The following is a 23904-nucleotide window of genomic DNA, read 5'->3' as shown; positions in this document are numbered from 1 at the left end:
GAAATAAAAAAAGGTTGAGAAATAGCAAAAGGTAAAGAGAAAAGATTAAATGGCAAATTGAAGGATTGATATTTACCCTACAAAATCTTCACTTCATCTCCAAAACAATCTTTATAATAATTAAACTTGTCATCATAATCTAGAATCCACTAGAGTTTGTACATATCATCTTTTCATAAATTTGATCCTCAAATATTTTTCAAGAATTGAACTGGATTATCCATAGATTGCCAATCAATGTCACAATCACACTTCACATCAACTAAAGATGGCAGAACACCGAAAACAAGACAAATTGTATAATCATGTCCCATAAAAGTTAAAGATGGCAATACATCAAGGACTAATGTAACATTAATATGACACAGCACCAAAAGTTCAATCCAAAAGAATAGCATAAACAATCTCAAATAACATACTCCTTGATCAATGACAATGTGGCATGGTAGAAGAAGAGAATCCAATAAAGATTAGAAGAAAGAACAAATATAAGCATAGCAATAGCTAAAATTCTAGATCTTGCAAAAAGCTAATACAAATCTAAATTTAAAAGAGAATGAAGAAATAAAAAAGAAAAACACAATCCTGAATATTAAAGTAAAGCATTGCCAAAAAACTTTGCCCTTTAAGTACAAATTGCATTGCCCTTCATCTCCACTAATGTGAGTGCTTTGGATGGATAGATCATATTCAAATATGATATGGATGGTCAATATGCTTTAGTACTATAATTAGTGTATTATCTATGTAAGGTAATACATGTATATACATATATATATTTATAAACTTTATAGTTTGTAATTAAATTATTTCATAAATAGTTTAATATTAAAGTTTTAATCCTTTCATTAATATTCTAATGAATGATTTTTTGTTATTAAATTAAACTTTTCATTCAAGATGGAGTCTTAATGTTGTACTTGATTATTTGTATATAGTATATGGATATTATTATGTTACTTTTAATAGCGGAACTTCAAAGTTTAAAATTTTCATATCTTTATCTTTTTTAGTAGGATTCATTATTTTTATTTTTGTATAATTTTTTTATTTCTATATTGTCTTATTATCTATGTAATTCATAATCTTTGATATTATCTTTTCAAATATTTTATAATTTCAAGTGTTCTTAAATTTATAAAAAATTTATATAAACTGTGTACTTCATTTAATCTCTTAATTTAAAATGCTACTTTATCAATAACTAGTAATTGTATATTTGTAATTATTTTCTCATATTATTTCAATGCTATAGTTTTAATATTTGTTTTTGCTCCCACCCCTTCAAAATGTGCAAATCCACATTGTCCATTCAACTAGTTATTGTCAGAACTTTCGTCTTGGTGCCTTCTTCAAGTTTCCCCACCCACACTGACCACAGTTTTTTGTTTAACTTTGATTTATAAATATTTTAATTATTTATATTTTATTTTTACAAACCCTTTTAGATATCACAATGGAATTATGATATTATCTCTGCTATGTTGGTAAGCAAACTTGTAAGGGGCCAAGGGGAGGTACAGAAACACAGGGGAATCCGATTGAATCCAACTGTGCTTGTCTCTCTTTTTCTTTTCTTCTTGAGAGGCCGCCAAAAGAGCAAGCAACAAGGAAAGGAGAAAAAAGAGATGATGCAGTGTTCGACCCCTGGCTCGATTCTTTCGTTTTGCTCGCTTGCTTGCTGATAGAAAAGAAGTGAACGTTGACATGTACAGAGGTCTGCTTGTCCTTGGGGAAGATAAAGAAGGAAGAAACTTTCTCTTTTTTAACTAATGGTCGAGGTGTGGTCCACACTGTCTGCTTGTGTTCCAATCTACTATAGAAATATCGACAAAGTAGAGTAGCAAGAGAGGGAGCCACACTCCTCTCGTGCAATGATTTTCGATTGCTAGCAGCTTTGTTCTCGAGCCAAAAGTCCGTCAATTCACTGAGAATTGTTAATGGCATCAGTGAAAAGCTATCTAGTTTCCAGTAGCTCGTCGCTCGCGCGAGAGTGCTATAACCATAAAATTACAAAATCCACAAGCTACCACATCATGAAACGATGAAAGCGAACTTAATCGTTTGGGGATCGTTTCACCACCTGATACGTCTATGGTTCGATTAAGCACACAGGAACTGCGACTCGTTTCCCTCAATGAATCTGCCATGGCTTCTTGAGTCAAACAAACAAGAAGAAGATTGCAATGGTCCACTTACAGCATTATCTCCATCACTTTGTCTTCGAGCTCGGACACCTCTTTCTCTTTGAGCTGATCATACACGAGAAGCTCCGCGAGTTTGGCTGTTATCTAGGTGATTTGTTAAGAGGGCTTAAAGGTGGAAAGCTCATCACTTACGGAAGAGACGAAGCAAATGCTCGGCTCCATAGATCGTGGACGGTACAATGTCGCTGTTGAGCGAAAGCAAGGTTGCATATTGCTTCCGTTCTGCCGGGTACAAGAGCAAGTTCTTGAGAGTTCTGTCGAAGTAATACCGCAGGCCGTTTGAAACCTCGACGTCAATCCTGGAAGGCAAAAGTTTGCACAATGAAACTTGACGGCATTATATATACACCTCTCAGCTTTTCCTCTCTTGAGCATCCTGTGGTCTTGATACAATTTCAGAATGTCCTCCACGCTGGGTTTCTTGGGAAGTCTTGTGAGTTGGAGGTTCTCGATGCGATCCTTGTGATCCTGCAGATGTCGCCGCAAAGTTCTCGGCAGAACAATCTAGCAACAGAAAAGAAAAGAGACAAAGCAATAGTAAAGTAGCATTGAAAGAAACTACGGTACCTGAATTGGAAGAAGCTTCGCGTCCTGTTTTCCCAAATCGCTAGGGCTCTCGATTATAAACTCCTGTTTAGGAGTTTTTATCATCTTTCCCCTCTCAGCAGTGGCTCCCACAGAAGGCCGACTCTTGCAACGCTTGGACTGCTCGACTTTGGAGACTTTGGACAGCGAGTCCGAAGGATTTGCCTCCTGCCGGTTCAATCCATCGCTGAAACCAAGCTCCTGCTTTACCTTTGGGGCGATCTTAAGCTGGCCCCTGGCCTTCTCGTCGAAAATGCGATTGCTGCGAACCCACTCGTCAAATCTGCAAAACCAAGAATCGAGGCCAAGAAAATTGTTGCCTAGATTAATATCAAAGGGTTACACTACTTTTTGCTCCATCCCTGCAAAAATACAGGACAATAAAATCCACTGACACATTTCTTGGTAGTCTCAAACAAACCGTGTAATGCACTAAATACCGCCAAGCATTCGCTCGAAACTTGATGTTGGTGACCTGCATTTGCCATGGGATCGCTAAGATCGCTAAAACCTAGCTTCGAAACCTTTGAAATCACCTTGGCATTGTAGTAGAGCCCCCCATAAGAAACAAGCACATCGTCGCCATGCTTGAGCACCGGAGGACTCGAAATGGCGGGTACACTGACGTGGCAATGATGGCGTACAACTTCGTTTTGAAATACATTCGCGTACTATTCTCCATGTACACTGATTCTGTTTCCACCATTCAGCTGCAGATACCATCAGCGTTGACTTTGGCTTCTCATGCAGTACTCCTGTGGCTGGAACTTAGTTTTTCACTTTTCTAACCACCAATGCGTCTCTTGTTGTAGGTAATGTTCTACTATTGAATAATTGTTGTTCATTTATATTAATATTGTATTTATAATTTATAAACATGTTATGAGTTGTCAACTTTCCTAAACACTTCTTAGTATATTCTAATTTATTCTACCAATATGTAATAAAATTAGGTTTCTTTTTATTTATGATTATAAACTTCCAATTTTATTAATAAACAGGAATAACACTTTTATTAAGCACATGCGGCATGCAAAATTTTAATTCTTCTTGTATTTCTATATAAGTTTTAATTATATCTTTTGAAGAAATATTTATATTATCTGAATTAACAAAACTATCTGAATTCATATTTTAAGTAAAAAGTCTTGACACCACAATTTAAATATATTGCTGTATGTTTGCATGAAACAACATTTGGTTTGCTTAATTGTAGTGCCATTGAATAATCCAATTGATCAATAATTATAAACATGTTTATAATTTGTAAATCAAGATTAATCTTATTGCATATTAACCATTAGATGGTAGAATATTAAAGAATATATTATGAAGTGTTTAGGAAAGTTTATAAATTATAAATATGATTATAAATTATAAGATTAATTTAACTGAATAAGGGTAAAATATCCTAGAAAATCCAAGTATATTCTAAGTATATTAGTCCCTTAAGTTTTGCTTAAACACCAAGTAGAATTTTCAAACCACTTTAAGAGATTTTAAATTTCGCCCAAACCAAAGCCACATGACCATCGTTCAAGGTTATAATATCGTTCTGTGAGAGCTAAGTGTACGGCTACAATGCTATATACTAATATTAGCGTAGTGGGATTTTGGTAGTCATCGAATTAGTTTCAATTCGGACCACTCACTCCTGAGCTAGGGTTTTTAGGCTAATTGATATGCACATTTTCTGTATTCCCTTTCTATATTCCACTCATATTGGTGGAGGTGAATAGCACCTTCTGAGGATTAGGCTAATTGATATGCACATTTTCTGTATTCCCTTTCTATATTCCACTCATATTGGTGGAGGTGAATAGCACCTTCTGAGGAGTGCTTGAATTTGGGATTTTGGTTTAGATCTAGCTTTTGCATTATCTAGATTTAGTTTTTTCCATTTCCTTTAGATTTAGCTTTTTGCATTGTCTAGATCTACTATTTCCTTCTAACTTTTTGTCATTTATCTTCTTTTACTCTTTCTTTTTCATTCATCTTCATAGCAGATTAACAATCTTCTCCTTTAACTCTTGAGTGTAAGCTCTTGAGTTTGGACTTCCCCGGGAGGTCACCCAGCCCAGTACTATTCAAACCCAAGGACACTTAACCCCAAATATCCCAAGACCCTTAACCAATTGGAAAAGGGGGTGCACTCTTGTTCATGGGCCCTTTTCCCTCTATATTTGAACTCCAACGGATCGTCTCTCAAGTCGTTCTCTTTGGTTGCTTACATTGAGCAGCAGTTGGTCCAATTGCTTGATGCTATGTGTTTGCAATTGAACAACCAAACTCAATTTATGGTGACATTCACGACACGTGGTACAACTCCTCCTCCTCTTAGTGCCAATCCTCGCATTCGACCGGAGTTCTTTCGCAGGAATCTTGGGGATAATGTGTACCATTGGTTTGATCACTTCATAGTGATTGCCACATATCATTCTTCGGATAATACTCAATGTTTGCGTGAGTTTCCCATGTGTTTCCAAGGGATGGCGTTGCAATGGTACAATGGTTTGAGTGTAGCCACTCGTGGGGATTAGAGTGTTCTCCCGAACATCTTCAAAGACCTTGGTGTCAACAACGTCCCATTAGTGTTGCTACAGTGGAAGGTTTGGACACCAAGATGCATCCGGGAAACGAGGACTCACGCGAGTAAACTGAGGGACCTTGCGCGAATAAGTCAGTGACCCTTCCATTTTTCTTTCGGGGGTATCATCAAGGGGTTCACTCGGCACCAGTTCATCCAGTGTTTACTTTCCAAGCTTGTTTTTATAACAAGAGGTCTCCTATTGTTCTCTCCGTGTTGGTTGATATAGGTTCGAGTTTATTTTCTATTGCTCGTCCTGTTGCCACACATTGTCGTCTATACTTGCATCATGTGGCAAAACTAGTTTTCATTCTTTATGGCAACGGCCGTACACATGCATGTGCACGGGATGAGGAGGACCTGGTTGTGCGTGTGGGCGATCTTGAGCTTGAGTTGCAGTCGTTGCGGGTGGTGCCGAGTCAAGCGTTTGACCTCATTCTTGGTATGGATTGGTTGCAACACAATCATGCCAAGTGTGACTTTCAGGCTTCTCCCCTTTATCTCATACTTCCTTATGTTTCATCCATTCCTCTCACTTCTGTACCTTTTTGTCCCTCTCCTTCTACCTCTGCTTTCATTACTTTTGTTCCCCCACTATTTCCTCCTATGTTTCTATCTTGTTCTGCTCTTCCCTTTTCCGATCCCTCCAACGATCTTTATGTTGCAGCGGTGGACCGGCTTATGAAAGAGTATTCTGATCTCTTTGAATTTGACCTATAGTTTGGGGCCAAGGTTGCCACATGTCATCCAATTCCAACCGGGGATGCTCGTCCAATCAAGGTTCCCGTTCGTCATCAGTCACCCAAGGAGATCAAGATTTTATGTGCAAATGTCAAGGAGATGTTGGAGAAGGGTGTTATTCAGAAGTAGCGGAGTTTTTGGGCATGTAAACCTAATCTTGTGACGAAGCTTAATGGGAGTATTCATTTCTACATCGACTATTGTCCATTAAATGAAGTGATGATCCCAGATGTGTACCCTCCTCACACTGCTGATCTCTTGGATCGTCTAGGGCGAAGTCATTAGTTCACCAAACTAGATCTTGCTTCTAGGTATTGACAAGTACTAATGGCTGAAGAAGATATTCCTAAGACTACTTTTCGTACACTATTTGGTTTGTACGAGTTTTTGGTGACGCCGTTTGGTTTGAACAATGTTCTAGCAACTTTCCAGCAGATGATGGATGAGGTTCTTGCAATATGCTGGAGGTCACTACTAACTTCATTAATGATGTCTTGATTCACTCAAAGGGGACATGGGAGGAGCATGTTCGTGATGTTTGTAAAGTGTTGGATCAGCTACGCGATGCTGGTTTAAAACTGAAGTGGTCGAAGTGGGTGTTTGGGTCCAAGATACAACTTACCCTAGATACTGTATTTCTCGTGAGGGTTTGCAAGTTGATCCTGACAAACTTGTGGCTGTTTTAAAGTTCCCTACTCCAAAGTGTGTGAATGATGTGTAGTGCTTCTTAGGCAAGGTGTAGTATCTTAGTCGTTTTGTGGATCATCTTTTTGATCACACTACACTATTGCGAGCGTTGTTGAAGTCATCAACATCATCTTTCATCTAGTCTCTGGATTGTGAGCGGGCGTTTAGGGATCTTAAAGAGCTATTGACAACTCCTCCGGTTTTGGCATATTCTAACTACACTTGACCTTTTATTTTGTGCATGGATGCTTTTGACATTGGTTTTGGAGGTGTGTTGATGCAAGAGAGCTCGAGTGTGCCTGGTCAGCGCCATCCTATTGCGTATATAAGCCATATATTACAACCAGTGGAAATGAACTACTCCACGACAAAGGAGTGTTTAGCAGTAGTTTGGGGTTTCGAGAAACTTCATGCATATCTACATGGTTCTCGGATGTTACTTGAAGGTGATCATGCTGCTATTACTTCATTATTAAAATGGAAGAACCTGGTTGGTCGTACTGCTCGATAGGCTTTGAAACTTCAAATATATAATTTTGATGTTGTTCATCAACTAGGGAGTTCTATGGCTGATGCTGATGCTCTTTCTCAAGCTCCTCTTCCTTCTCCATTTTCTTCTCATGTTTCTGACGAGCCTATTGTTCCAGCCTCTGTGGATTTTCTAGATGAGGATTCTGTGCTATCGGCGGTTGCTGTACTTGACGTTTAGTATCCACAAGGCACAGAGCAAGATCTACCTTCTCTTGATGAGGTTCGCGAAGCTCAAAAGATTGAGCTATGAATTTAAAGGCTTTGAGATGGGTTTGAAAATCTTGCATCACTTGCTGATGACTTGCCTTTTTGGCATTTATATTCTCAATATCGCTTTGAAGACGGCCTTCTTTATTTTGTGAGGACGGATCCTAATAATCATTTATAGCTAATGGTGCCTTTTATTTTTGTTCCACGGTTTCTCCAGGCTTACCGTGATTCTCTTGTTCTAGGTGGGTATATGGGACATCGTCATGTAACCGAGAAGCTGCGCAGGTCTTTCTATTGGCCAGAGATGTGACGTGATATTATCCTGTATGTGCATAACTGCGTTTGGTGCCAAGTTTGTAATACTCCCCGTCGGGCTGCGGAAGGACGGTTGGTAGTTTCCCATCCATTTGAGTTAGTGGCATTTGATCTTATGGGACCTTTTCCACGATTGACTGTTGGCAATGAGTATATTATTATTGCTTCTGACTATTTGACTTGTTGGGTGGAAGTTGGTGCTCTTGATAGTGCCTCTGCAATTGCCATTGGATACTTCCTCCTCAATCGAGTGGTGTTCCAGTATTCTTGTCCAGAGTGGATTCTTTCAGATAATGGTCCCGCATTTATGATTGAGGCATTTCATGTTTTGACGTCTCGGTTGGGGATACGCCACACTTTCACAAGTGCTTATCATCCACAATCAGACGGTCTGGTGGAATGGCTCGTTTGGACATTCAAGGGGATGATTGCGAAGTATGTGAACTTTCAGCATTCGGATTGGGATGGTTATTTACCGTCTCTTTGATATTCATATGTCACAGGGGTGTAGAGTTCTGTTGGTGCTTCACCATATAAACTTTTATATGGTTATGATCCAATATTACCAACGGAGCTGGGTTTACCTTCGCGATTGCCACGTGCTGCCAATGCTAGGTCATGAGATCAATATTTGATGAGCATTCTTCCACTTGTTTGAGTAGAGTTTGCCTAACACTTAGGCCACGTACAAATGGGACAACAATAGCGGTACAACTCTTATCATTGTCCACCTGCAGAGTACAAAATGAAGGATTTGGTGTTAGTCCATTTTCCCTATCTTATGGTATGTGGTTTATATAAAGAGCTCCTTGTGCAGTGGAAAGGACCATATTGAGTGTTATGGCAAGTCGAACCACAAGTTTATGAGGTTTGGCATAACGTATAGCAGGCCGATCCTCCAAAGATTGTGCATGTGTAACAGTTGAAATGCTTTATAGAAAATGATTAAGAGCAATTAATACCATTTACATATCTGCATGTTCTGAGAGGAGGGGATGATGTGAGGGCCAAATGTATAGCTAATATTAGTATAATGGAATTTTGATAGCTGTCAAATTGATTTCAATCCAAACCACTCACTCTTGTATATAATTTAAAGTTTTTGGGTTAATTGATATGCATATGTTTTGTATTCCCTTTCCATATTCCAAGCACTCATAATTATTGATATCATAACCATCATATCAAAAATATACTTTATCACAATTAGATTCCTTCAAAAAGTAGTGGTTGAGTTCCCCGGACGTCCTTTTACGTCCCTGAGAGTGCTCGCTTCGATCGATCGGGAAGATATGGGCAAGAGCGCTGGATTTGAGGCGATGGCGATGGCGGCAAGGGATGCGGCGGGTGTTCTTGCCCCTTTCAAGCTCGCCCGGAGGTAATCCTTGGAGCTTTCCCTCCCTCGATTCGATGAATTGCAAGAGTTCCGCAGGAATCCCAGTGCCACGGACGTGGTGATTAAGATCCTCTACTGCGGAATCTGCCACTCGGACTTACACCAGATCAGGAACGGATGGGGGATAACGATTTTTCCCGTTGTTCCTGGGTAAGCTACTATATCTTCTTGCGATTCTATTATTCCAGGCACGAGATTACTGGCGTGGTGGAACAGCTGGGCTCCTCGGTGAGCCGCTTTACACTCGGGGACCGTGTGGCCGTGGGCTGCCTCGTTAGCTCTTGCCATGACTGCCACTCTTGCAACGAAGGCCTGGAGAACTACTGCCCAAAGCTTGTGTGGACTTACAATTCTCACTTACCGGATGGAAGCCACACCATGGGAGGCTTCTCGACCGCCATCGTCGTGGACGAGAGGTTAGTGTTTGGCTTTTCTTCCATCTATGAACAGTATGCCAACCTTTTCCTTGATGGAACTTCCCAGCTTTGTGATCAAGGTCCCGGCAAAGTTGCCGCTGGACACCGCAGCTCCACTGCTGTGTGCCGGGATCACGGTGTATAGCCCCATGAAACACTTTGGAATGGCGGAGGCTGGGCGGAGCTTTGGAGTGGTGGGACTGGGAGGCCTGGGGCATATGGCTGTCAAGTTCGGCAAGGCCTTTGGCATGAAAGTCACGGTGATTAGCACGTCGCCAAAGAAGGAGAGGGAAGCCAGGGAGCTGCTTGGAGTGGACGATTTCCTGGTTAGCACGGACAAAGAACAAATGGCGGTAAGAATCACCTTAGTTTCTTGCAAGATTTCCTTCTATATATGTGCACAGGCTGCCGCGATGTCGATCGACTATATCATTGACACCGTCTCGGCGAAGCACGCGTTGGAGCCCCTGCTGGCGCTTCTCAAAGTAAATGGCAAGATGGTCTTGGTTGGAGCACCGGACGCTCCTTTGCAGATAGCACCCATAACTCTCCTTGCTGGTAACACATGAGTTTCAATCCTCTTGTGCCTCATCTTGTGTGGTTTATGTCCCAGGACGTCGGATGATCGCTGGGAGCCTGATCGGGGGCATCAAAGAGACGCAGGAGATGATGGATTTCTGCGGGGAGCACAACGTGACGGCCATCGTTGAGCAGATCACGATGGGCAGCGTCAACGAGGCCATGGAGCGGCTGGCAAAGTCGGATGTCAAGTATCGGTTCGTCATTGACATGCGCAAGAGCGAGTCGGAGATGCAAAGGTGAGCTCTAAAAGTAAATCAAGAGTTACTTACTGTTCTGGTATATCATCAATCAGACCGCACCACTGTGATCAAGAATTCGTATCAGCATGAAGAATAGTTTTGTAGCTTATTCTCTTTGAGCAATGGTTTAGAATAGATCTGCAAGAGGAACTTCCAAAAACAAGCGTGAAGACGTCCGTTCATTGCAAAAATTGAAGGCTTGGTCAGTGTTGTTACACGTTACTGTACATGATGACTGATTGACTGGGTTTGCCAGTCGTTATTGTGTGTCCAAAGTTGCGCCAGTTCTGGCCTGGAATGCACGGGCAAGAACACGAAAAGCTCGAGAAGCAATGCACCAAGTAAAATCTCACCTGTGATATGCGGTTCGCGTAAATTGTTACAAGTCGTAGCTGGGTGCTACTGAGGCTTCCGAGGTACGGAACAAAGGCTTTCCCAAGTACGATGTAAATATCAACTAAGCAGAAGACGACGGTCTGCAAGTTTCCACACTCTTGTTAGAAACGAATGACACAAAATAAATGAAATCACCTTTCGAACATCGGCGTTTTGATTGCCAAAAGCATCAAACAATGCTGGCAAGAAAGACGGGAGTTGTGCCATGAGCTCCTCTTGAGGAAGTCGAGTGACAAGCTGCATGGACAGTGTCTGTTAATCGTACATACATATTCCGGCTTTACCTTTGTCAGGCAGCTAATGCAAGTGACAAGAGTCTTATCATCGTCACTAACCAAAAGAGGCATCACAACCTGCTAGAAAGTCATTCAAGAGTTTTGAAACAATAGATGAGAACACTTACACCAAGACACCGTTGAGGATTACATTGGGATAGCACGGCGCTCAAAGAACGGTCAGCGATGGTAGAAACCTGTAAGTTTTACAGTCAAGCTGGCGCTGGCATGAACATGGCCATGACCTTACCTTTACTGAAAGATCTTTCGTGGCATGTATAAGTTTCTCTAGGATGATTTCGATGCTGTTCTCTATCAGCGCTTTCTGGAAAACAAATCAGGTAAACAAGATGTCACGTACAAAGCATAGACAGGATCTGCCGCACCTGAATAGTGACAATCTCGGATATCGCTGTTAGCGAAATCTCCCTCAATTGTGAGTCGGGGTCATCGAAAGCCTCCAGTATCATTGACAATATCTGGTTCGGATACTGCACACAAGGACAAGAAGTTTAGCACCGAAGCTGAAAAACAGAGGTGTATAAAACCTGCGACCAAAGAGTAAAGTCGTTTGACCGCAGCAACTGCAAAAGCTCCTGAAAGGCTTCGCGTTTTTCATGAACGGGTACTTCCATCCAGTTTAAGAGCTGTCAATGCAGGAGAGAAATCAGTCACGTCACTGTGTAATGTTTACTTTACCTTTTGCAGCAGTCTGCCTGGGCCAGTATCCGGATGTGTCCCCCTGTGCGGCTTACGGTGCAATTCTTCGTACAAATACTCATACCCGGTGGTATGAGTTTTGTAGACATCCTGATCAACTGTCGAAGAAGGAACCATCCGAGAGTCCACAAATCCCATCGGATTAAGCGGAATACTCCTTGCGTCGCTGTCTCGAACAGACTTGTCCAGACTCGTTGTGTCCACATGGTGCACCTCCCGAGCATGGCCTATTGGATCTTCAGTACTGACATACATGTCGTAGTCCGAGTGGAAAAGCTTGCCTGGCTCGAAGTCACCCAGCCTGTCCGAGTGCATGGAATTCCGCTTCAAACCATTACCTTCGTTGTTCACTGGCTGAACCTTTGAGTTTTTCACTTGCATGCCGGCAGAGTTATCTTCCGAAGGCGTTGGAAGCTCGTCATGGTTGGTTGCCGTCTTGGACCTTGCTCTTTGGCTTCTGTTTTGCAGGTATGTCATAAGATCGACTTCGATTCTCGGAGTGTACTGCTTCAAGGCTCGTCGTAAAATACTTTGGTCTTCAACCGACAGTCCCAAGATGAAATTTAAGACCGTCGCGGAGTCGAAGTGTGAATAAACGGAGATAATGCCAGTAACAGCCGTCTCTTTTAGCTTGGGGTTCTTATCGTTCGCAAGAGGAGCTAGTTTTCCAAGCCAGAGTTTGAGCATACCACTGCCTCCAGGAGCCTCACCGTTGAGAGCCAGCTTCGCAAAAGCGGCAATCGCAAACTCAATGACAGCCATCTTTGCCTTGGGAGAACGCTGCTCGTCCAGTGACCTTAACAAGGCCGGAAGTAGCGAGTCGATCGAATATATGTTGCCGATGATCTCCAAAGCTGACGTACCAAGCTGGCGGATAGCTTCTTTACCGTCTATAAGTCTCGCGAAAACTCGAGGAAGGATTCTCTCCAAGTAAGCCTCAAAAGGCTTTCTGCAAGGAGGTACGACTTCGGCCAGTGTTGACAAGGCTGCCTGTGCAACTTTGTGGTGCGGATCGTCGAGATGCTCGTAAAACAGTTTCATGACCTTCTCAAAGTTCTGATTCACGTCATGTAGCCCCTTTGGTCCTTGCTGTAGAAGCTTCCGAAGATATGTAAAGCCTGCAACTCTAGCTGACCAGTCCGCGTTCATGCTAAGGCCCTCCGTTAACGCGTCGTTCAGTGACATAAGCCCGTCCAAACAGGTGAAAGGTTCTGAGTATGACGCTTGAGCCTCTTCGACACTGCTTCTACTGCTCACCGAAGACTTCCCAGATATCAAGCTGCGCATGAGAGGTCGCTGGAAACCTGGTATGCCTTCTTGCACAGGTTCGGTCCTTAGAATGCGCTTCGGCCCCTTCACGTCAATAGGCTCGCCGGACAAAGTTTGACTCGATCTTTCAGTGGTCATCGGTACTCTCTTTGCAACGTTTCCACTGGTTTCCCTCGCTGATCTTCCATGATCCGTAAAGGACTGCTGCAAAGCTTCGGAAGGACAACTCAGGCCCCCACGGAAATTGGATGGCAAGGACGGTGCCCGATTACTAACGATATTTGCTGCTGGCGCAGATGCGGGATGGGGTGGATCCCGGGCAGACGGAGGATCCACATTAACACGTCCAGGAGCGTGAATTTTTCGGTAACTTCCACCGACTGCAAATCAAAATATCATTAGGATAACATCACTCAGGAACAGAAAACTACCTGGATCCTTTCCAATTAATCGAGCCGTAGTTGAAACCACCGCCTTATCAGGAACGTCCATGCCTTTAAGCATCGTCTCGATGGCATTTACTTGTTGTTGACTAGCTTGGAGAACATTCTCTAAATTACGTTCGGCAAGTTGTTCCGCGGATCTTCTATGATTGAGAAAATTTCCCGACATCGAAGAGTTGACGCTCCTATCCAGCTGCGTTGTTGGCGGCGGCACGACTGTATTTACAGTTACGGAAGCCGAATTTCTCAGATGATGGCCTCTTTCGCGAGTAGGAGAAGTATACCGTTTCGGGACGCTGCCATCCTCTTCGTTAAGCAGCTGCAAAATAGAAGATAATATAGAAAAGAGTGCAAGAAATTCAAGTATACTTTCTGGATGACAGGATCAAATGTTGAAAAAAGTCGACGAGAACGGTCAGGCCATGTTTTTGCAAAGCGCCGATAGCAAGACCTTGCCATGGATCTAACCTGTACAGAAAAATTATACAGGTTTAAAACTTCTTGCGAAGAACTTATCACACGAACCTCGCTCATGGCATCCCCAACGCAATATCTTATCAAATCCTCAAACAAGTCAGCTGCCCGGTGTATTTCAGGAGAATCCGCCCATCGTTCTAACACTACCAACGCATATTCACAACACCTTGAAAAGAAGTGTTTCAGACCCAAAAGCAGTATGTTTTACGACCATATACCTCATTCTTAAAGTGGCATTCCGATCATTTTTTGCAGAGTCAACAATACGAGGAAGTACACGAGCCACCCTACAATTCCGAAGCATCTGCAATATCCGAAAAACATTATCGAATTGATAGCCCATTGCAAGCAAACCGTTTTGATGCAATTGTCAGCGGATTCAGCTATCACCAATACTGTTATAACAACCAGCTTAAATAAAACCTGTAAAAACAAAAGACCCGGGTTGTAAGCTCTATATCTCAATAGCAGACAAAATACCGGTATAATGGCCTCCGCTATAGCTTCGAAGTCGGACAGCAAATTCTTGGACAAGAGATTCATCAGATGACATGCCTGCAGTTCGCTCGAGATTAGAAATCAAATGTGTTTCAGGCTCACGCTTGTGATACCTGTTTTACTATGCTAGACCGCCTGTCAGATAACTGGAGAGAAAGAGGCCCAACGAGCTGTTTGAGGAGAGATGGAAAACACATATGCTCCACAGCACCTGAACTAAAACATTAGAAAAAAAAAAACAAGCTTTCAGTACACAAATACAAACCTCCAGCAACAAGTCCCTCCACCCGTTGCATGGCCGCTATGCGGACAGACCAGTCTTGCTCTGGAGTAAGCATGCTGGCTACCTTTTCTATTTCTTTTGCCAAATCTCTGTCAGAAGAAACTCGAATAGGTTCCACAGGTTTATCACTCGCTTCAGCTTCAACTGCATGAAGGCAAATTTTGTCTTCCTAGCAGGACAACAGCAAGAATACCTTACCAGTACTGGGAATCTCGAGGGAAGACTTTGCTTTCGGACTATTTCGGCGATTTCCAGTTGAGGAGTGTTTGGGCTCCGGCGCCAACGAAAGATTTTGCGTCTTGATAACTATTTTGTCAAATCTAGACAAAATATCCTTGAGCTGCGGAAAAAAAAAAAAAAAAAACAACAAATTATAAGAACTCCACTTCACTTCATATACAATCACTAACCTGACTGGCTCGTAGAGAATGGCGTTGCAGCTCCTCTTTGAACTGTATACCACCTTGCCGATACATTTCCTGTAGGCAATTATATAAATCACAAAGTTCCAAAACTTTCAAACATACCTCTACACACATCATAGCTGCCTCCCTCACGCTCGTATTTGAGTCTTCCAACAAGGGCAAGATCTGTAATAAGAAAAATTCGCTTCAATAAGAAGACAAGTGGCAAAGCCATAGTACCGGCGGAAGTAGAAGCCTTTGAAGCTCATTCGCAGAGAACAAGTTGATAGCAGAAGCAGCGGTGCGAGCAAATTCCTCCCGCACCCGCCAGTTCTTGTGCGTCCACGCACAATTCCCAGAACGCTCAACGATCGTCGACGGAGATGATATCTAAAAACACCACAGGGTGAATGACAGACTTCCCTCTTTCTTTTCTTCGTACCTCCATGAGCGCGAGCAGCAACCGTCGCGCAGCATCTCTCACGGGCTGTTTTCCATCTCCGAGCCTTTCCACGACCGCCGGCAAGAGAGCGTTGAAATGGAACTTCAAGTGCTCGCCCGCGAGTGCCGCGGCCAGAGCCAGCGCTTGCAAAGCTCCCTGGCATACTTTAAAGTTGTTGTCCTTGAGAAGACCCAACGTAGCGTCCACAAGATGGCTAGCTTCCGTCACCGACAGGCCCTTCCGGCTATTCTCTAGAAGCGTTTGCAACCTTTCCACCCCGGCCATCCTCTCCTTGGTGTCCTTCGCGCACAGCTGCTGTATAGCGTCCTCCATTGTCTAGCCGAAATTCTAAACTCCCCATCCAGCTCTCTGCTCACGCTCGCCAGCGGCAAGCATGATCCACACCAATGTAGCATCCAGCACTACTCCAATCGCCTTCTTTTCTTCATATTTCCCAGCCCTGTCCCCGACTACACCATTGCGCTCCAAGAAACCGCGAAGATCAAAGCGCTGGCGCCTTGGCTCGAGAATTTCCACCCCCGAGATCTTCAACAGCGTACCTCGCGCTAGTGGCGCGGAGAAGCCTCCCGCCTTCGCTTCCACTCTCTCCTCCCGCCTTGCGAAAATTTAGGGCAACCGCAAAATGCAAGGGTTTGTTTTACGAGGACGGAATATCTCTATGCACATTCCGTTAGCCATATTTCCATATGAACCCTAACCCTAAACGCTAAAACCCAGCTGCCATGGCGACGGGGGAGAAGAAAACGAAGAAGATCGATGTAGAAATGGTCGATCCATCGCCAGAGCCGCCGCAGCAGAGGCGGAAGAAGAAGAAATCCAGGGCGCCGGAGGTAAATGTTGATAATCCGTCTCCGGATGATCCATCGTCGGGCAATCCGGGCGAGGAGCGGCCGGATTTGCCGAAAACCAAGAGGAGGAAGCTCGGCGCTGAGGCGATTGAGCTGACAGGGCTGGAAGTCTATTGGAAGCTCCCTTCTTTGGATCCGGCGGAGAGACAGGCAGCGGCATTGGCACTGGTGAGAGAGCTCCAAGCCGCTCAGCAGACGTTTGAGGCGGTCGATGGAAGAGTTGAGAGTGGTGCCGAGAGGATTCTTCTCGGAGAGGAGCACAGTGGTGGTGCGCTCAAGTCGTGTGCTCCGGAGCTCCAGTATGCGCTTCCAAGGCTTGTTCGAGGAGTCGGATCTTCTAACCAGGTTTGCTTTCTACTTCTTGGTTTGTCTCTCTTCTTTCTCAGCGTGGTGTGATTTTTAGTGTGCTAGGCAAGGATTTGCTGCGGCGCTCTCTACTGCCATTCATGCATTGCCTTCTATAACCGGTGATATGGTTCTCAATCTTATTGACAAGGAAATAGAAGTATCTTCCGTGATGAAGGGACAGGTCTGCGTTTTTGTTATAGTCTTCTTTTACTTCTCATATATAGCAGTGTGATTCTTGCAGGATATCAAGGATGGGCTGTTGGGGAGGCTTTTTGCTTATGCTTCGATTGTTCGAGCTGATCGATTGATTGACAACGGCATGACGGAGGAGCAACAAAAGCTTGCCAAGCACGTCGCAGAAAAGCTCCTGACTCTTGGATTTAAGAAAACGTTTCTTCGAGAACCAGCCGCTTCCATCTTTTTGGACCTGTCCGAGAGAGTAAGTACAGCATCGACAATACCAGCTTGTTTATAATCTAACAGTTTTGATATGCAGCTTGCCTCGTCTTCTCTACAAAAATCAGTTTTTACACTACCGAATTTTCTAGAGTGGTTGAATGCTAGTCCCGAAGTTGGAGGGGCCGATGCGCTACTTGTTGCCTTGAAGCTGTGGCGAAAATTACCAGACTCTCTTTCTTCAAAATGCCGTATGTTACCCAAGTCCGGATCTCTGGAGCACTTGGTCCAGGCCTCACATCTAGACGTTCTCATCCCGTACTTAAAGGTGCGTTCTAGGCATGAATATCGATCGATAGATTAACGTTATATGTTGCAGGAGTCTTCTTCGAGCCATCCTCGACTACATCTAGTCTGGAATGCTCTGGCGGACATATTTTTGGATCAAGGGCTTCTTCGAACCCGCCAAAAGAAGAGTAAGCAGAAGAACGACTTGGCTTCCAAGGAACACAGTTTGATAACCTTTTGGACTAGAGTGGTGGATGAGAGCCTCTTGGATTCATCTCACGAACGGAAGTTTTTAGCAATGCGGCTAGTGCTACTCTTCCTTTCGAAGCTGCCGATATCCTGCACTCCCATCATCTTATCTGCTTCGTTCGGACGCTGTCTACTCGACATTCTATCAGGAATGGACAACGTTCTCCATAGTGCCGCTCAGCAGTTCGTGTCCGATTTATCCGCATGGGCTGAAGAAGACCAAGACAGGTTGGTTCTGACGATTGGCTTCTTACAGCAGAGCAGCTCCGGAAAGTTTGATCATCTGACAAAGAGCTCTACGGTGAAAGAACTATTAGGAAAAGTTATCAGCGAAGAGAGCTGCCTTCTCGCTATTCAGAACTTCCAACGCCTTTTTGTCAGTGACGCTATCAATGCCACAGACGAGTCAGATGATACACAGAGAATGGTAGCTAGCAAGAAAATCTGGATGGTTGAACTTATGTGCAGCTTTTCCAAGCAAGCCATATCGGTATCAAAGTCGATGTCCGCGGCAAAGGAGGTTACGAGGTTTCTTGCCGCTCATATATTTCTGAACAGTGACGCGGTGAACACTGATAAAGTCAAGGCTCTTATAATGTGTGCTTCTGGGGACGTATCCAATTCTGAGAAGGATGAGTATATTGGAAAGCTCCGATCCTTACTTTCGGAGAAGAGTCCTCGCTCGAAGGACGACGACGTTCACGAAGACTTGAGCTACGATATTGTTGAGTTCTTTCGGAGTGCTTGGAAGAAACCGGACAAGGGAACCGTACAACGCAGTCTAAGAGATGCGATTTTTCAGATTTCATCTGCGGTAAGATCTGTTTCATGCGATTTAACTCAACTTTTTTCTTTCTCTTTGTTTTGTAGATCGAGAAGGAAGAAAGTCGCAATAAGAAGTTGGAAGCCATGCGGAGCTTCTTGTCGCAGCTATTTATTCAGTCGCACCTCGAACCTGGTTCTATGGATGATATCGTTAACGAGCTACTTATTTGCTGTAACAAGGCATTCGGGAAGGTTGTCGACGTTTCTAGCGATGAGATGGAGGACGAGGAAGAGGCACCATCAATGGGGGATGTGCTTCTTGATATAATTCTTTCAGTACTCTGGCAGTCTCCGGCGCCAATCCGTGCTGCCGCTGAGCAGGTAACCATTGCAACTGTGTATGACGATATTCACTTCTCGTGTTTGTCTATTTCAGATGTTCGAATTGTTTTGTGGCGAAATCACCTCGTCAGGCTTAAGTAGCTTGCTCAAGGTGATCAGCAAGAAAACTGGCCATACTCGACAGGAGCCACTGTTTGATATTCAAGTTGATGACGACGAAGACGTTCTCAGTGTAGAAGAAGTTACGGACAACGAAGCCAGTGAAGTCAGTGATCCGGAAGAAGATCCAGAAACAGGTGGTACAGATGGTAAACAGCAGACCGATAACCAGATCCAAGGTGCTATGGACGATGCAGAGCTTTCGGACATGGATGACGACGCCATGTTTAGGATGGATGTCCACCTCGCGCAGATTCTCAAAGCCAAGAGAAGTGGCGAGCCGGACACACAGGCACAGCTCGTGCAATTCAAGTTTCGTGTCCTCGGCCTTTTGGACACGTTCCTGCAGAAGCAGTCCGAGAGTGTGGCGGTTTTGACGGTTTTGCCAACACTCTTTCAGAGTTACCTCGACGCTTTATCAGACGGGCACAAGCAGTTAAGCGACAGGATAGGTGGCGTTCTAAACAGACTTCTCAAAGCCAAGAATTATCCCAAGGGGTCTGAGGTGGATATGGGTGCTGTCAAGGACTTGCTTCAGAAGCTGCTGATTCTGGCCGCAAAAACCACAGACCAAAAGCTCCGTGGCTTGTCTCAAGGTTTTGTCTTCTGGCTTCTCAAAGTTTCTCAAGCAACTTGCGGTGCGGCTGACGAGGAAGTTGTCAAAACTATGCTTGCTGCGCTGGACGACATCTTTCAGAAGAAGAAGAACACGCTACCGCTGTCATTCCTCCGCGACGCTGCTATGAGATATCCTTGGCTCCGGGGCGTCTCCATTGGAAAGCTACTCAACAAGTGCAAAGATGGCCGGACAGACTACGAGAAGGCCGAGGCCATGGAGCTCTCGACCTCGGTTCTCAAGCACTACACCAAGTCGGGCTCCAAGCCGTCCGGATCAAACAAGACTTCGTCAATGGCGGGAGATATCGAGCCTCATCTCCCGCTGCTTAGCGAGCTACTTATCCTCTACCTCGCCAAGCCACTGAAGAAGGCAAAACAGGCATCGTTCTTGCGCTTCTGCGTCGCTTGGCTCGAGGCCCTGCCCGTGCTCTTCCCGGGCCGGCCACTGTCCAAGCTCGTGGACACCGCGGCGCTATCGTCGGCCGTGAATGACTACGTTTTCTCCGGCAATGCTAAGGCCACCAAGACGAAGCTGGAAAGCTTACTACCACAAGATCGGCGAAAATAAGCTTGAGGATGGTGAATGGATCCGTGCTGCTGGCTAGCAACTCAAGGGAGCTGCCTAAATTTTGTGAGAAGGTTGGCACTGGCAAGTTTTGACACTTTCCAACTAGAACGAAAAGTAAACTTATACCAGAAAAGAGCTCGAATCTTTTCCAAGTTGACGCTAATCTCGTGAAGCGTTTCTTTATGTGGATCTATCATGCTATTTGTCTCGTAGCCACAGCACATGCCAAAGAAATATCGTTCGCGTCTGAGAAAGGTGGCAAATGAAAGGCATCTCCCCTCAAACTTTAAGGAGAGCTCTCTAGACATACAAAACTACAAACATATAACTCTCCGATAGATCCTCGTCGCCTAACTCGTGTTCCTCAATTAAACTTTTGCGGTGGTCCTTCCCATTTTCTAACGTCTTGCATTGCATTTCGTGGCCTCTCGATCAAACCAGGTTCTTTTCCCCCCTCGCGAGATAAGATTCACTTTCCTACAGATGTTGAGCCACTTGCGATTTTGGATCGTTTTGGTTGATTCCAATGTTGGTGGCCCACCAAGGTGTGATTTTTGATTGATCGCAATGTTGAGCTTCAAGAGTTGTGGCCTACCAATTTGATTGATTCCAATGTTGAGTTTCAAAACTTATGGCCTACCAAAGTGTGGCTCCTCCAGATCCCCTCGTTCCAAACAAACCATGTAAATCATCTATCTACGTAGAAAGAAGGGCGTTACTAGACAGATCTGGGCATGCGCACCCATAATAACATGGACACCCAACGAAAATGCTGAGCTGGACGCCGCGCTGGCAGCGTTACAAGGCCTTTGGCCAAAGTCTCTCTCCCTTTGATGAAAGGCTGCTGGCTGTTAGCAAGACAAAGGATTTACTATACGATCGTCAAGCATCCAATCCGGTGGATCAAAAAACTTCGATCACAGCGGAAACTTTCCTCCAAATTTTCTTTTCACCTGCCTGCCAGCGGAATGTACGACAAGTTACCGTGTAAATTGACCAATCCGCTGTCTCTAGCGCCTACCATCGGACGGTTGTCAGCAGAGAAGGTGAACCAATCAGCGGCCTGGAACGCCACACGACGCGAGATGGTGGCCGTTGGATCCGACTCGTGCCCCCGACCGTTGGATTGCCAAGATCCAGAATAAACGGCAGCGCGGCGTCTGGCGTGCAAGCATGACCACCGCCGGATCCTCCAGATCAACGTCTGTTCGCGCAAACGCTCGCTCTAGCAAGTAAGTAGGCGCTGCTACTTACATTTTGATTCCGTGTGTGTGTAAGCCGGTTTGGCTATGGCGATCCTGGGTGCTCGTGTGCTGTGACGGCCTTTCCATTGGACGCTCTTTCCCATTCCAATTCGACGCTTCCAGAAGTCTCCAATTCCTTTCCCCCTCGTTGATATGATCAAGTGCTGAGAGGATCGATCGGTGATGGTGGGCGTCATGCCGAAACAGGAAGGCAAACGCTTGGTGTCCCGGACTTCCTACAACAAGAAAAGAACTGGGCAATGGTGAGTACGAAGTAGAGAGGCAGGAGAAAGAGAAGAAATCTTACCCCCTATTTGCGCAGGATCATGTCCGCAGACGTTCCCACAGACGTCGTAGTTGAGGCAGCCGGCACCAGCTTTTCCCTTCACAAGGTAATGAAAGAAAGCGTGAGAAACTTCTCTCAAACAGAGATCTTGGACTTACCAATGAGCGAACTTGGCTTGGCAGTTCCCCTTGGTTGCTCGATGCGGGCGTATCAGGCGGGCGGTGGCCGAGGCGCGGGAGATGGACCTCTCCCGCATCGAGTTCCCAGACGTTCCCGGAGGAGCCGAGACTTTCGAGCTAGCCGCCAAGTTCTGCTACGGCATCAACTTCGAGATCACCACCGCAAATGTGGCTGCGCTGCGCTGTGCCGCCGAGTACCTGGAAATGAAGGATGAGTACGGGCAAGGAAACTTGCTGGGAAGAACAGAAGCGTTTGTCAACGAGGTTGTCTTACCCAGCTTCGCCAATTCTCTGTGTGTGCTGCACAGCTGCGAGGAGCTCCTCCCGATTGCCGAGGACAACAATCTCGTCTCCAGGTGCATCGATGCCATCGCGTCAATCGCTTGCAAGGATCAGAAGCCAGCTTCCAGCCTCTCCAGCTCGGATTACGGTAGCTCTGGCCGGTTGGGCAGCAAAGGCAAGCCGAATGCCACACTTCCAAAGTCTGCCTTCACGGAGTGGTGGGCCGAGGACCTGTCGCTGCTGCGGATAGATTTCTACCAGAGGGTCCTGGAAGCGATGAAGTCCAAAGGCGTGCGAGAGGAGAGCCTCTGGGGGACTCTCATGCACTACGCTCAGCAGTCGCTGAAGGGCCTCAATAGAGCTCCGACTGGCGGTCGAGGCTTGATGAAAGTCCAGGAAAATACTGCGGCCCTGGAGCACGAGCAGAGAATCTTAGTCGAGACAATTGTCAGCTTGCTACCTCGAGAGAAGAACATAGCGTCGTGCAGCTTCTTGTTCGGTTTGCTGCGGACGGCCATCATTCTCGATACGACGGTCGCTTGCAGGCTAGACATAGAGAAGAGAATCGCGTTGCAGCTGGACCAGGCAACTCTGGACGACCTGCTTGTGCCATCTTTTTCTTACAACGGGGAAACGCTCTTTGACGTTGACATAGTGCAGCGGATCCTGACCAACTTCATACAGCAGCATGAGAATGACGACTTGCCTGAGGCTCAAACTACTTACGAGTCGGATGGTCTTGCTACGCCGACGCAGACATCAGTTTCTAAAGTGGCCAAGTTGATGGATGGCTACTTGGCCGAGATTGCGCCAGATGCCAACTTGAAGGTCAACAAGTTCGTAGCGATAGGAGAACTTTTGCCAGATTATGCCCGAGCGATTGACGACGGCCTGTACAGAGCAGTAGACATTTATCTCAAGGTAAGGGAGCTTCAGAGAAACCTTTCAGTACCTGACTGCCTCAGTTTGAATCTTCCAGGCACATCCGAATCTAGGTGAGCAGGAGAGGAAGAAAATTTGCAGATTACTCAGCGCTCAGAAGTTGTCCCAAGAAGCATGCTGCCATGCAGCTCAGAACGACAGGCTGCCCGCGCACTTTGCGATTCAGGTTCTCTACTTCGAGCAAGTGAGAATAAGAACGGAAATGGGAAGCACGTTGTTTATGGACGACCCGAACCTGTCTCACTTTTCTGGTGGCCGAGGTGGACCAAGTGGTACTGTGAGTGCTGCTATGTCTCCCCGAGACAACTACTCGTCCTTGAGACGGGAGAACCGCGAGCTCAAGCTAGAGATCGCACGGATGAGAATGCGTCTGTCGGAGCTGGAAAAAAGTCACAACAACATGAAACAGGACATCGAGAAAACAACCAGCTCAGCTAACCTCGCGCAAACTGTTTCCAGGCGACTTCATCGCCTCAACCCGTTCAGCAGAAGAAGCTCCAAAGAGTCCGACTCCTTTTCCAAAGCATCCGAAGGAAGTCATTCCCAGAAGCCGAGCAGAGATAGACGTCACTCCTACTCTTGAACGACAGACAATTGTTTAGTAACAAAAGAACCATAATAAACCTGGATTACGTTGCCGAGAAGTGGAAGTGGTCACAAAAGATC

General features: G+C 45.2%; 5 protein-coding genes across 5 annotated transcripts; 3 read left to right on the top strand and 2 right to left on the bottom strand.

Annotated features, from left to right (window-relative positions):
- Positions 1-1829: 1829 nt before the first annotated feature.
- LOC9636316 (protein MRG2) lies at positions 1830-3515 on the bottom strand. The gene is made up of 9 exons (XM_002988127.2): positions 3496-3515; positions 3329-3413; positions 3214-3267; positions 3141-3154; positions 2775-3075; positions 2557-2711; positions 2340-2506; positions 2200-2284; positions 1830-2143 (listed from the first exon to the last, which is right to left on the bottom strand). Exons 1-9 carry the CDS (start codon positions 3513-3515, stop codon positions 2104-2106), a joined length of 921 nt encoding a protein of 306 aa, XP_002988173.2. The 3' UTR covers positions 1830-2103.
- A 5619-nt stretch (positions 3516-9134) lies between these two features.
- LOC9662658 (probable mannitol dehydrogenase 1) lies at positions 9135-10692 on the top strand. The gene is made up of 7 exons (XM_024662075.1): positions 9135-9241; positions 9296-9409; positions 9448-9675; positions 9743-10028; positions 10080-10233; positions 10289-10493; positions 10550-10692. The coding sequence occupies exons 1-7, from the start codon at positions 9156-9158 to the stop codon at positions 10584-10586; spliced, it is 1110 nt and encodes a 369-aa protein (XP_024517843.1). The 5' UTR covers positions 9135-9155; the 3' UTR covers positions 10587-10692.
- On the bottom strand, positions 10502-16312 carry LOC9636315 (CLIP-associated protein). Its single transcript, XM_024662070.1, has 22 exons — positions 15704-16312; positions 15502-15651; positions 15385-15447; positions 15268-15336; positions 15056-15197; positions 14840-15001; positions 14688-14785; positions 14557-14631; positions 14431-14499; positions 14295-14380; positions 14125-14242; positions 13969-14067; positions 13588-13918; positions 11867-13536; positions 11716-11814; positions 11554-11658; positions 11418-11492; positions 11296-11364; positions 11177-11245; positions 11028-11129; positions 10850-10972; positions 10502-10788 (listed from the first exon to the last, which is right to left on the bottom strand). The coding sequence occupies exons 1-22, from the start codon at positions 16034-16036 to the stop codon at positions 10756-10758; spliced, it is 4140 nt and encodes a 1379-aa protein (XP_024517838.1). The 5' UTR covers positions 16037-16312; the 3' UTR covers positions 10502-10755.
- Positions 16313-16418: 106 nt separating this feature from the next.
- Positions 16419-20552, top strand: LOC9636314 (DNA polymerase V). The gene is made up of 7 exons (XM_002988222.2): positions 16419-16917; positions 16976-17101; positions 17162-17359; positions 17417-17644; positions 17696-18667; positions 18724-18999; positions 19055-20552. Exons 1-7 carry the CDS (start codon positions 16447-16449, stop codon positions 20303-20305), a joined length of 3522 nt encoding a protein of 1173 aa, XP_002988268.1. The 5' UTR covers positions 16419-16446; the 3' UTR covers positions 20306-20552.
- Positions 20553-21126: 574 nt separating this feature from the next.
- LOC9662655 (BTB/POZ domain-containing protein At5g48800) lies at positions 21127-23882 on the top strand. The gene is made up of 4 exons (XM_002988221.2): positions 21127-21812; positions 21872-21941; positions 22018-23217; positions 23276-23882. Exons 1-4 carry the CDS (start codon positions 21733-21735, stop codon positions 23819-23821), a joined length of 1896 nt encoding a protein of 631 aa, XP_002988267.1. The 5' UTR covers positions 21127-21732; the 3' UTR covers positions 23822-23882.
- Positions 23883-23904: the final 22 nt, after the last annotated feature.

The sequence above is a fragment of the Selaginella moellendorffii genome, unplaced genomic scaffold, assembly GCF_000143415.4.
Source record: "Selaginella moellendorffii unplaced genomic scaffold, v1.0 SELMOscaffold_87, whole genome shotgun sequence".
Taxonomy (NCBI): Eukaryota; Viridiplantae; Streptophyta; class Lycopodiopsida; order Selaginellales; family Selaginellaceae; genus Selaginella; species Selaginella moellendorffii.
Note: the sequence above shows the minus strand (reverse complement) of the source record. Positions and strands in the feature narration are given on the sequence as shown.